General features: G+C 52.0%; 1 protein-coding gene across 1 annotated transcript; it reads right to left on the bottom strand.

Moving 5' to 3' along the window:
* Nucleotides 1-795: 795 nt before the first annotated feature.
* KRT71 (keratin 71) lies at nucleotides 796-10038 on the bottom strand. The gene is made up of 9 exons (XM_039255078.1): nucleotides 9592-10038; nucleotides 6909-7123; nucleotides 6181-6241; nucleotides 5560-5655; nucleotides 5029-5193; nucleotides 4703-4828; nucleotides 3101-3321; nucleotides 2395-2429; nucleotides 796-1642 (listed from the first exon to the last, which is right to left on the bottom strand). The coding sequence occupies exons 1-9, from the start codon at nucleotides 10036-10038 to the stop codon at nucleotides 1431-1433; spliced, it is 1578 nt and encodes a 525-aa protein (XP_039111009.1). The 3' UTR covers nucleotides 796-1430.
* Nucleotides 10039-11916: the final 1878 nt, after the last annotated feature.

Below are 11916 nucleotides of genomic sequence, written 5' to 3'. Positions count from 1 at the left end.
CTCTGAAGTTCTGTCTGCCAGCCAACCCAGCCCATTCATCCCTTTCTCCAATCCCTCTACCTCCAATTTTGTAAGCTCCTCAGGCCCCCAAGGACTTCCTGACAGGTTTGCCAGCTCCTGCTGGTCACTGGGGGGTCTGTCTATCTTCCTTACGCCTCTCCTCACCCTAAGGTAGACAGACATATGGGCAGGTGCCAACTGTATAGTCAATGATGTTTGTAGCCTACCCTGACTCCCAAGTCCAGCCTCAGGCTTCAAGAACTTGTTCCCTATTTGAGCATCCAACAAGCTCCAAGTGTGGGGTCCCCATCAGCTCCACCTTCCCTGAGTGACCCCTCCCCCATAAGGCCAGGCCGCTGAGCAACAAGGAAAGGGTTGAACAAACACAGACACCTGCCTGACAAAGTTCTCAGATGAAGGCCAGGGTCTCTGTCAGGAGCAGGACCACATCCGTCAGTAGACACAGGTAATTCTTTTGTTGAAAGCCACGAACCATGCTGCACACACCCATTTCCTGTGTTCCTCCTTACTTCTCTCCCTTTTTTCCCTCCTTCCTCCCAAAGTTAGCCCACGCTTCATTTCCCTGCAGCTCCAACACTGCCCAGCCCCTGGGCCAAGTGTGCTCTGAGAGCTCCTTTTCCTGCTCTCTGGAGAAAATCAACATAGAAATGTGGGCCATGCAGGCAATACGAAAGGTGTACCGTATATGTCTGTGTGTGCCTGTGTGGGACCTGCTCGGGTGAATACTGAACGGAGTACGTGTACACATCTTGACTACTCAGAGACCAAGCCATGAGACTGTGCTGTTTATTGAGAATGCAATAGGAGGGTCTCTAAGGAAGAAAGGAGATGCAGAGGGGTCTCCTCTTCTCTGCTTCTGGACACAGGAGAGTGAAGAGAGACCCTGAGTTGTACCGGGTCCCACTCAGAGTGAGCCAGGAGATGGAGCCAAGGTGGGGTGGGGACTGGCTTTTCTTGGTTGTTGTCCTTCAGTCCTCCTGGCCTTGAACACAGAACCAGCCACTAACATAGGCAGGAGCTAGGACAGAGGCCCCAGGGAGCCCCTCCAGCAGGAGGGGGCCTCGGTGTGAGCCTCAGAGAGCCAGACAGAGTAGTTAGCAACTGAGCTGGAGGCTGTGTAGAGGGCAGAAGGCTGGGAGCCTGGAGCTGAGCTGATGGCATGGTTGGGGGACCTCAGCCAAGAAAGTAAATGCCAGGCATATGCCAGAAAGAATTTCCCCAGGTGTAGTCATCCACACCTGTTCAGGCTCAGGAAGACATAGGCCGGGAGAAGCAGGGTGGCCAAGGCCAGCGCTGGAGGTATGGGAGCAGGGCTGGGTAGAGATGGGGCTGACAGTGGGCTAGGGAAGAGCGCATGTGGGAGACAGCCGAGGACACACTGGTGGCAGGAGGGCCTTGGACAGCCCTCTCTACCTGCTGGCTTTCTTGGAGGACGTACTCTGGCTGGAGCCCTTCCCCAGGGTATCCTTGTAGTCACTGGTGCTGCCCCGGCTCCTGCCCTCCCCACCGCGGACGCTGCACACGCCTGAGATGCAGCTGGTGCTGTTGGCCACGTAGCCGCCGCTGACAGAGCTGGGCCGGAGACCATAGCCGCTGCTGCCGCTGGTGCTGCTGATGATGGCTGCAGAGGGAGAGCGGGGTCAGCTTGCCTCAAGAGGCAGGACCAGAGTAAGCTACCCTTCCCTGGGACAGAGGGGGCTCTTGGGACAATGGGTTAGCCACTTCACGTGGCTGTAACCCCCAACCCAGGGAAAATATCCCAAAGACAGCTTCCCCCATGTCCTGCCCTTGCCTTGCACAGCTTAGACTGGCTAATTTTTAATTTCTGGAGGCCCATCCCTTTGGCCCAGGTACCAGTGCACCCACCTATGTTCTAGATATACCCTTCCCCCTTCTATTAGCCTTTTTACTAAACTTCCTAGCGTCCAACCTCTCTCTCTTGCTAGCTGTCCTTCAGATGACATTTTTTAGAGGCTCTGGTTTAATTCTTAGTCCTACTGAAATCCAGAGATCCAATACTGTCAGTTTAGCCTTGGAGGTCCTGTTTCCCTGATCACCTGAGCTCCCTCTAATTTCTCAGTCCATGGTTGGTCACAACTTGCAGCTCATCCTTTGTTTCCCCTTCCCTGTAGCCATAACCTTCCTAACTGCCATCCCCTGGGAATGAGGAGATAGAGAGATAAGGAGGAAGCAGTCCTGGGCTGGGAGCCAGGAGACCTGATTGCTGGCCATGCCTCTGCCATCTGGCTGTGTAATCTCAAAGTTTTTTGCTCTCTGGTCCTTAGTTTGTTCATGTATACACACAGAGTGGGACTAAGGCCCTCTCTAGTCTGCAGATTCTACAGTTTTAGGTCCAAGAATACATGTACTTACAGATGCTGACAGGGGAGGGAAATTCTCCTGACATCCTGTTGGGGAGAGAAATAAAATAAGAGCAAGCAGCCACCCAATCCACAATCTATTGACCTCAAGGTTAGCATCCCCATCAGCCTGAATTGGGTTTTTGAACCCAATGGACACCTGTGGAAATTCCAGGGCTTCTTTGGCACAAGTAGAGCTTGGAAAGCTCTGGGTGCTGTCCCTGAATCTTTGGGGTAACCGGGCAATGACCTAAGTCAAACCATAGTCGGCACAAAGTGCACATGTGGGGTGTCATGCACACTTCCCAAGGTCAGGCACTGAGTCTTTCCTGTCTGCTGAGAACAGTGGGAAAACTGGAATGGCTGCCCTGGGACATCTCTGACAAGTTCATCTTGTACCTGGACAGATAAGGAAGATGAAACAAGAAGGCCTAACATAGTAGTGGGTTTGGGTTTGGGCAGGGGGGTTGGTTTGGGAGACTGGGTAGTGTGCCTTAGTACATTCAGGGAAATTGTAAGGATGGAATGAGCTCATCCCCAAAACACTGGTGTGAAGTGAGTGCTCACGCCAGGGCAGGTATTATTAATCACTGTTATTATTCCCATCATTGCCACCCTTTCAGTACTAAGAGTGCATCTTTTCTGGATGAGGGTGTGCTAAGCTTTCCCGTTTCATCCTTCTCAACTTTCCGGGGCTCTCCTGTCAGAGCAACCCCCACCTGCACTCCTCGCTCTCCAGTAGCTTGCGGTAGGTGGCGATCTCCATGTCCAGGGCCAGCTTCAGGCTCATGAGCTCCTGGTACTCCCGCAGCATTCGTGCCAACTCCTCCTTGGCCTGGTGCAGGGCGGCCTCCAGCTCGTCCAGCTTGGCCCGGGCGTCCTTCAGGGCGCTGTCGCCCCGCTGCTCGGCATCGGCAATGGCTGTCTCCAGGTTGGAAATCTATACAGGGAATTGGAGAAGTTCAAAAACTGGAAGGGGTGATTAGAGTCATCCACATCCAAATCTCACTAGTGCTTGGAGATTCTTGGGCGGAGATGCCCACTTCCATGCATCACACCTCCTGCTCCTCTTCTAGGCGAAGGCCCCTGCTGGAGCTGGCTATCTCCACTCGTGTTTAGGCATCGGTGATGAGGAAACATAGTGCATCCTCCCCTCCTGCGATCGCAGCCAATTCAGTACCATGTCAGTTCATTACGAAGACATTTACTTGGCCACCCATACGGCCATACAAAATGAGTAAGAGTAAAATTGACTTTCTGCTCTGGAGTTGTTTAAAGTCTGGGAGAAAAGATCATTGGAATATGGTGTGGTAGGTACAATGACAGTGGCCACCCAGATGCATAGGACCACAGACAAGGGGTGCAGGGAAGGAGATTCCTCAGAACCAACTATTATTTCCCAAGTGCGTACCATATGCCAGATACTGCACTCAGCCCTGTATATGCATTTTATGTATCTTAGTTCGTGTAGTCATGTACAGAAAGGATAATGAATTTGCCCCACATCACAGAGCCACTAAGTGTTAAAGCCCACAGGGAAGTGGAAAGATCACTGGACTAGGAGTCACAGTTGGTTCTGATCACAGCTCTGCCACTTGCCAGCTTGCAACCCACTTAACCTCTCTGAGCCTCAGTCTCCTCATCTGTAACAATGGGCAACACTTGCCTCGTAGAGTCTTTGGGACGATTCAATGTGATAAAATGATAGGATCTGCTGCCCTTGTTATAATATAAATGCATCTTGTCTCCCCACCTAATGAGACTGCAGTGTATATTCCTGGGAGTGTTTCCAAGCCAACCCTTAATAAATAGCCACAGAAGGCATGCTTAATGGGTGCTGTCTGAGTCCACTTATCAACCATTTAATCTGAAAATGTTTATTAAGATGCTACTATCTGCCAGGAACTGTGCTCGATACTGGGAAAGCAATGGGGAACAAAGCAGTCAACTCCCTGAGTTCTTCAAGTCTAGTGGAAGATGGGACAGGCTGGTATCAGGCAATTGCTGAAGTGTGATGAGGTAAGAGGAGTACAGATGCCGGCAGAACACGTGACTGGGAAAGAGGGAACAGGGATGTGGTCCTAGCCCATCCTGGAGAATGAGAGAAGACTTCCTGTGGGAGGGACTTTGAAGCAGAGGTCTTTGGGTTGAGTAGGAGATGAGATGCCCTGGAGATGTCTGCTCTAAGTATTCAAGGCAGTGACCTCATTGGCTCCTTTCCTCTCGTGGGCAGAGATTCGGGAGGCTGATATCCTTGGCCAACTCATCCCTCCTCCAATTTTGCCCTCCTGCCCCAGGCCATTGGCAGCTGGTCCCCTCACCTGCTTCTTCACGTTCTCAATCTCTGAGCGGATTCTCTGGATGAGCCGGGTGAGCTCCGAGATTTCGTTCTTGGTGTTTTTGAGGTCATCCCCATGCCGGCCGGCTGCCAGCTGCAGTTCCTGGAACTGAGGACCCCAAAGTACAGAGCCATGGGTAAGCATGATGTGTATGTCATGGGCATACATGATATCTGGGATTGGTGATGTCATGGGGGAAGGGCATGTTGGACACTTAACTGGACATGGCCTCTGTGCTGGGAGTGTTCAGTCCCAGCCCTCATGCTTGCTGGAGTTGCCCTCCCTGGTCCTGCCTCAGCCCAGCTCACCTTGGTCTGGTACAGGGCCTCAGCCTCAGCCTTGCTCTTCAAGGCGATCTCCTCATACTGGGCACGGACCTCGTCAATGATGCTGTCCAAGTTCAGGTCCCGGTTGTTGTCCATGGACAGGATGACAGACATATCACTGATGTGGGACTGGATCTGAGCGATCTCCTACATGGCAAACAGGGCTGGTCTCAGGACTTGACTGTAGGAGGCCAACACTGCCCCTCACCCCCACCCCCAAGCAAGGTTAGCAAATCCAGGAAATACTAACTTGGAGGCCCTGAACCTAGGCTGTTGTTCCCTGGGCAAAGTGAGTTCTCTCCAGGCCCCAGACAGATTGCTGTCACCATGAAGCCAGGACCTGGACTATTTCGCTCCCACCCAGGGGGTACAGACTGGGAGCCCCTCACGGCTGAAATGGGAGATGAATGGCTAACCAGGGGACCTCCCTGAAGCAGGGAGCCTCCTGAGCCCCCAGAACAGAGTTTTACCCACTGGCTGCCCTCAGAGAGGTGGGTGGAGAGGCAAACTTACGGCTTCATAGAGGCACTTGAAAAACTTGATCTCCTGATCCATGGAGTCTACCTTGGCCTGGAGTTCCACCTTATTGGCATAAGCGGCATCCACATCCTGAAAGATGCCCCCACCATCCCTCAGTCACTGCCAAGAAAGAAACACCCACCCCGGCCTGGGTGCCCTGCACATGGAAATAGCTGACCTCTTCTCCCTGAGAGGTTCATGGGGAAGGAGAGGAAGGAGCAGAAGGGCCAGCCCTGCCCCATCTTGAGAATGTACTCTCTCAACAGGAATGGGGCTCCCCTCTGAGGAAGGAAGCCCCAGCCAGACAGCTGGAACCCAAGCTGTCTGTCATCCTTCTGACATCTGAGTCAAGCCCTGTGGCCCCCGGGGAGCCCCTGTGTCATCCTCTGCTGTTCTTCGCTGTGGACAAGTCCTGTCCACGTGAAACACTTGGGAAGGCCATCATCGTCTCTGCCTTTTCATTCCCTCTCTGGATAGTCCATCTTGGCTTTCCTTGGCCTTTTCCTCATTATTTTGGAATCGCCTCTCTTTCACTGAGAGCAGAGCACACTGGTAGGCTCAGCCTTCCCTGGTCCCAAGCCAGCCCTGGACTCAAGGCCTGCCTTTCCCCCTCACCTTCTTGAGCAGCACGAATTCGTTCTCTGCAGCTGTCCGCCTGTTGATTTCTTCCTCATACCTGCAGGAATGCCAGGGCTCAGCTGGTCAATGCATCTCACTTAGAACCCTCTCACTGAGAATGCTCATCACTCTGAGCAAGAGGCAGTGTGCCCATTTGGGGGACAGATGCTAATGGGCCACAGAGTACTGGGCTGCTGGGGCCACCAGGCAAGGGAGGCTTCCGGGAGGAGGGTACATGGTGATCAAGTTTTGAAAAGGAGATTATTGAAGACCTAGGTACAAAAATGAGGTAGGAACATGTGGAGCAAATGTTCTATGAGAAATCTCATAAGGAGCAAGAAGCAAATTTGAATAAAGCCTTACCAATGAAAGGGAGTGTTTCCTTAGTTACTCCTCATAGCCATTCTGGAAGGTGAATGAATATAAGTCCTCGTTTACCAGTGAGGACCCAGAAGCTCTGAGTGGCTTACCCAAGGTTTGCCTCACCCAGCCAGATATAATCCTTTGACCACTGTCCAGTTAACAGGATATTTGTCCTAAGTGCCAGATCAGAGGTTGGAGAAGCAAGTTCTAGGGTTTTGTCAGAGTAATTCTGCTCAGTATGACAAGAAACATGGCCCCTCACCTCCAACACCTTTATGCTGGGGTAGATGCCACTCCTACAGAACGAGCTCAGAGGGAAAGGGGACAGTTGTCCAGCTGCAGGGGGATCGCTCCCCACTCACCTCTTCTTGTAGTCCTCCACCACGTCCCGCACGCTCCTCAGCTCCGAGTCCAGCCGCACCCTGTCTCCGGACAGCGTCTCCAGCTGCTTCCTCAGGTTGCTGATGTAGCCCTCGAGGATGGGCTCCAGGTTGTTCTTGCAGTTGTTCAGGTCCAGCTGCTGCAGCAGCTCCCACTTGGTCTCCAGCACCTGGTTCTGCTGCTCCAGGAACCGCACCTGGGGCCCAAAGCACAGAAACCATTGAATCCCCGCAGAAATAGTCACACCTGTCATTCACAAGGCCCTGTGCAAAGTGATCTGCTGTATTTTCTCTTTTACTCCTCACAACAGCTACACTAGGTGGTCAAATTATAAATACCACTTAATTGAAAAGAAGCTGAGCTATAGAGAAGTTTAGCCTCTTTCCAAGGTCCAAACGTTTGGTAAGTGAGGGAGCCCAGAACCAAATTCCATCATGTGTCCCCATAACTCATGCACCCAGTCACTCAGAATCCACTATGGCCAAACTGGCTCAGGGCAAGTGTGTGCCTAAAAAATACCAGGACAGAGCCAGGTTGGGTCAATCTTTGGAAAGGTTGACTCTGCTGAAGAAGGAAGTTTGCCCTTCATTTTATATCATGTCAAGTTCAAGGAGGCTAAATGGGCTTTTGGGTCATCTAAATGTCCCCAGCTCCTTCATTGCCCATGGCCTCTTCCCTCAGCCCTAGTTCTGCCTCTCAGAACCATCTTCCACAGGACCAGCATGGCACGTGGGGCAAGATAGATGGACAGTGATCCCCATGCCACCATGGTCACAGTGGGCCAGGAAACTGACCAGAGGGAGTGGATCTACTTACTTCTCGCTTGTGTGGTTTGGGGCTGTACAATTTTTTAAATGTGACTTAATCCACATGAGCACAGCCAGTGTCTAAATAAAGTTGTGTTCCCTATCGTCATAATCATGGGACCTCAGAAAATTGTCTGGGATTCAGTGTTAAGGTGGGATCAGTCACCAAACTGCTTGCCTCCAGCAGATCATGAGCCTTGCTTTGGTTTAACCAATCTGACTCTTTCATGTAAATTCTTAAGACTAAACACTGACCACAGAGTAAACCCTACACTCAGGATGCCACAATTCACATCTGAACTACATACTGGATAATCGGGACCACTGATAAGATGGATGCATATTTTCTGGGTACCTGGGGTTATGAGACTGTTGTCCTCTGGACATGGAAGTTATTTAGAAACTGTCCAGGCCTGTGAACTGGCTTCTCCCTCACTCTGGACAAACCACCTTTGTTCAGAGGTGACTGTCCTCATGAAGAAGGTGACTCTTCTTCTTTTCATGTCTCCAGACTTTGCCCCTTAATGGGGTTTGACCAGCCCTGCCAAAGGTCAGGCTACTCCCATGTGACCCCCAAACCCCAAACCTCAGAGCCCTTTGATCTTCCAAATGTGAAATGGTTTGGAGGAATAAGGAGCCACAGAGATAGTGCTGGCCCCTGAGGTGAGCAAAGGATCCTCTGAGCAGACATCTAGAGCTGGGGGACAGGGATAGGCTCTGATGGCCACTGACCACTTCAACCATAGGCTTTATCCTGGGCTGACCCATCCTTGGTGCCTAACTGCCATGTAGGCAATATAGCCCCTCATCCCCAGTACTGAGTCTCACCTTCCTTCTCTCCCATCCCCACCCCAGATGCCAAACCCTGGCATGGCATTTATCATCATGCTTTTGCTGACTCATAGAATGGGAGCACTAATTGCTCATCTACTAAAAGTCGAGGCCTATCTGGACTGGATGACGCCTTGAGGCCTCTTCCAGACCTGTAGTTCCTGCCTTTCTCAACACCCCTCTCCGGTCTCTCTGAAGATAAAAATGATCGTAACAATAACCATCATTTGGGAGTACGTGTGTGGCACTGTGCCAAGATCTTCACATGCATTTTCTTTTATAAACTTGACAATAAACCCCAAGAGGTAGGCCATCATAGAGATGAGGAAACAGGCACTGATAAATAACTCTCTACATGGCTGGCTCTGTGGCTGGCTTAGCCAAGACATAGCTGGACAGTGATAGGGCTGGAGTGGAAGTCAGGTCTGACTTCAAAGCAGTGTGGAGACGTCTTTTCCACTGCATTCTTCTGCCTCTCAAGAGAGTCCTCAGCCAACTTAAAAAAAATGCCCATGGTCAAACCACCCAGGAATGGCCACACCCTGATGCTCCTGATCCATTGGTCAAATGACTAGTGGAGGAGACCTACTTGCAATGGATGGGGAGAAGACAAGCTTTCCTGGTTACTCTGGGGAAGATTGCCTCTCTTTTGATTGGAAGATTGCCAGTCAAAAGATTGCCTTTCCCCCTGCATGGACCCCAGGCTTAGCAATGACACCAAGCTGACTCTTGAGTAAGAAGTGGGCGTCTTCCCTTTGGAGCTCCTGCCAGTACCCCCATAAGCCTCTGCCAATAGAGACAGACCTACCTCTGTCTTCTCTTAGGAAGTATTATGCAGGGAATCTTAAATAAGTCACCCTGATTAAAGAAACACCTACTTTGTGCCTCCTCTTAGCTAACCTGAATCCCTTCTCTGTAACAAAAACTCATGTTCAGAGTAGAGAGAGAAGAGAAGAGAAGAGAAGAGAAGAGAAGAGAAGAGAAGAGAAGAGAAAAGAGAAGAGAGGAAAGGAGAAGGTAGACCCACCTTGTCGATGAAGGAGGCAAACTTGTTGTTCAGAGCCTTGATCTGCTCCCGCTCTTGGGCACGCACTTTCTGGATCTCAGGATCCAGCTCCACGTTGAGGGGGGCCAGGAGACTCTCATTGACAGTGACCTGATGGATGCCTCCAGGTGGGCACACAGTTGGACACACGGGCCCCAGGGCCACACTGCCAAACATGCTGCCAGCAAAGCCACTGGCCCGGCCCCGGCCAAATGCATAACCTCCACTCTTCCCGCTGCCGCTGGCCATGTTGAGGGAGATGTTCCGGATGCCCCCCAGGCTGTAGAGGCTCCGGCTTCCGAAGCCTCCGCTGAGCCCTTTGCCCCCTGCCCGGTAGGAGGATGAGCTGCCCCCTGAGAGCACTGCCGAGCAGCCGCTGAAGCCCCCCTTGGTGGCGGCTCCCGACTTGCAGGTGAACTGGCGGTTCATGCTGCTGGTGGAGATGGAGGTCAGATGCAGGAGGGGTGAAGGCCAAATCCCACACGGGCTCTGCAGTTTGTAGTGAGGACTGGCAGGCACCCTTCCTTATATGTGCTTGGCACTGGGGTTCGTGGATGGGCAGTCAAGAGCTTAATTCATGGGTTTGGCTTGCCTGGGAGCAAGAAGTCATTTTCTCTATGCTGAGCTAGAGATCAAGCCCTCCCCACCTCTGAAACAACACGAAACCATCAAATTGCTGGGCTTGCAAGCCTTGCTCATGTAATTTGGGTTTTATCTCATTAACCTGCTGTTATAGGGTAATTTGCCCCAGGCCCCATCCTCTCCAGGGGGGTGTCACTGGCACTTCACCATCCTGACTAATCTTCTCTGCGTCGTGGGCTTCCTCCTGAGGCCTCAGGGAGCTGGAAGAGGATGGGCTGCCCTGGACAGAGTAGGATACTAGGTAGAGTATATGGGGGTGGGGGGGCTCCAACCATAAGTGTGTCTTCCTCTTTCCTGGAAAGATTCAGGCCTCCTGGAGACACACCCCACTGATGGCCTCTTCCCCTAACCCACAGAGGACTGTGGCTCTCTCTGCTGGGGTGTGAGGGATGGAGTGACCCTCTCCCCAGCATGGGACATGAGCACATGATGGGCCATATGCTCCTGTCAGTTCTCAAGGAAATGGGATCTCCACACTTCACCTCTCTCAAGCTCCTATAAGGCACACTGGAGGCTGTGCAAGGCACAACCGAGGTCTAGTAACAAACACTGGACAGAGTGAAGAAAAGGAGGATGGAGTTGGAGCATGTGGCTGAAAATTGAAGGAGTCAACTCAGAGGAGACAGGGAGATGGCAGAGAGAGGCTTGCCACAGCCTGGAGGCTTCAAGGAGACTCCTGGGTGGTCCATTTGCTCATTTCTGTCTTGTGTATCGGTTAGTAAGAGCAGGAGCAAGCTGAGGACAGGAGCCACTTGTTTAGAGTTCAAGTGAAGGAACTGCTGTCCAGGTGAGACTGACCTCATATGCATCTCTCCCTGCCCCAAACTCTGCCTGCCGCTCCCTCTGTGTCAGGTACCTGACATGAGCCCCAGTCCTCCCCTATGAATGCCATTGCTGCTATCCCTGTTCTGCCAGTGGCCAGCTCTGTCCCCAGAGATTGCCTTTACCCAGTGATCTCTATTGGGACCCCAGGGTGTGCCATGACTCTTGGCTGGGTGAAGCCACAGGAGAGAGAAGAACCTGGAGCCAGGCTGGTGTGGGGCTCTCTCTCACTCTGTTTAGGAGTTGACCTGGAATCCATTCCTACTTCCTTCCCTGTACTCCTCCCCACTCACCTCACTGCCATTTTGTCTTCATAGTTCACCAGAACTTTCTTTTCCTCCCTTCTCTCCTTCCCACCTTGTCTCTTCATCCCTCCTCTCCATCATCCATCCACCCTTCCCTTTTCCTCTTTTGCCACCTCTTGCTCTATTCTGCCCTCTCCCCAGAGGTCTTCCTGGGTCAGCACATCCCAGGTCTGAGCCCCCCTCATCTCCCTTAACCCTTAGCATGTTCTTGGTGTGTTCTGGAAGGACAGTAGCTCTGTGGGCAGCCCCCATGCAGTCCCTCTGAAGGCTGTGTCACATGCCACCTCAGTTTTCCTTTGTAAGGAAAGAAAAGAAGAGAAGAGAAGAGAAGAGAAGAGAAGAGAAGAGAAGAGAAGAGAAGAGAAGAGAAGAGAAGAGAAGAGAAGAGAAGAGACATTCTCCATCCAGAGACCACCTAGCTATTCCTCCTGCCCTTCCCCCATCCCCTTCTTTTCTCCCTTTGGTAAACCTCTATTGAGAGCTTCTGTGTGCCAGGCACCTGTGCAGTGTAGGGGACATGGAGGCTTGCGATCTAACG

This window comes from Hyaena hyaena, unplaced genomic scaffold (genome assembly GCF_003009895.1).
Source record: "Hyaena hyaena isolate Hyena2069 unplaced genomic scaffold, ASM300989v1 scaffold_510, whole genome shotgun sequence".
In the NCBI taxonomy this organism is placed as follows: Eukaryota; Metazoa; Chordata; class Mammalia; order Carnivora; family Hyaenidae; genus Hyaena; species Hyaena hyaena.
The sequence above is the reverse complement of the archived record's forward strand: the minus strand, read 5'-3'. Positions and strand labels throughout refer to the sequence as shown.

What these genes read in the sequence shown, in the direction of transcription:
- KRT71 (XM_039255078.1), bottom strand. Translation starts at nt 10,038, where the DNA reads ATGAACCGCCAGTTCACCTGCAAGTCGGGAGCCGCCACCAAGGGGGGC. An exon ending in TTGCCTCCTTCATCGACAAG is followed by an intron (nt 7,124 to 9,591) that starts GTGGGTCTACCT and finishes TTTGGGCCCCAG; the next exon opens with GTGCGGTTCCTGGAGCAGCA. An exon ending in CTGGAGAGCGAGGAGTGCAG is followed by an intron (nt 2,430 to 3,100) that starts GTGGGGGTTGCT and finishes TCTCCCCAACAG; the next exon opens with GATGTCAGGAGAATTTCCCT.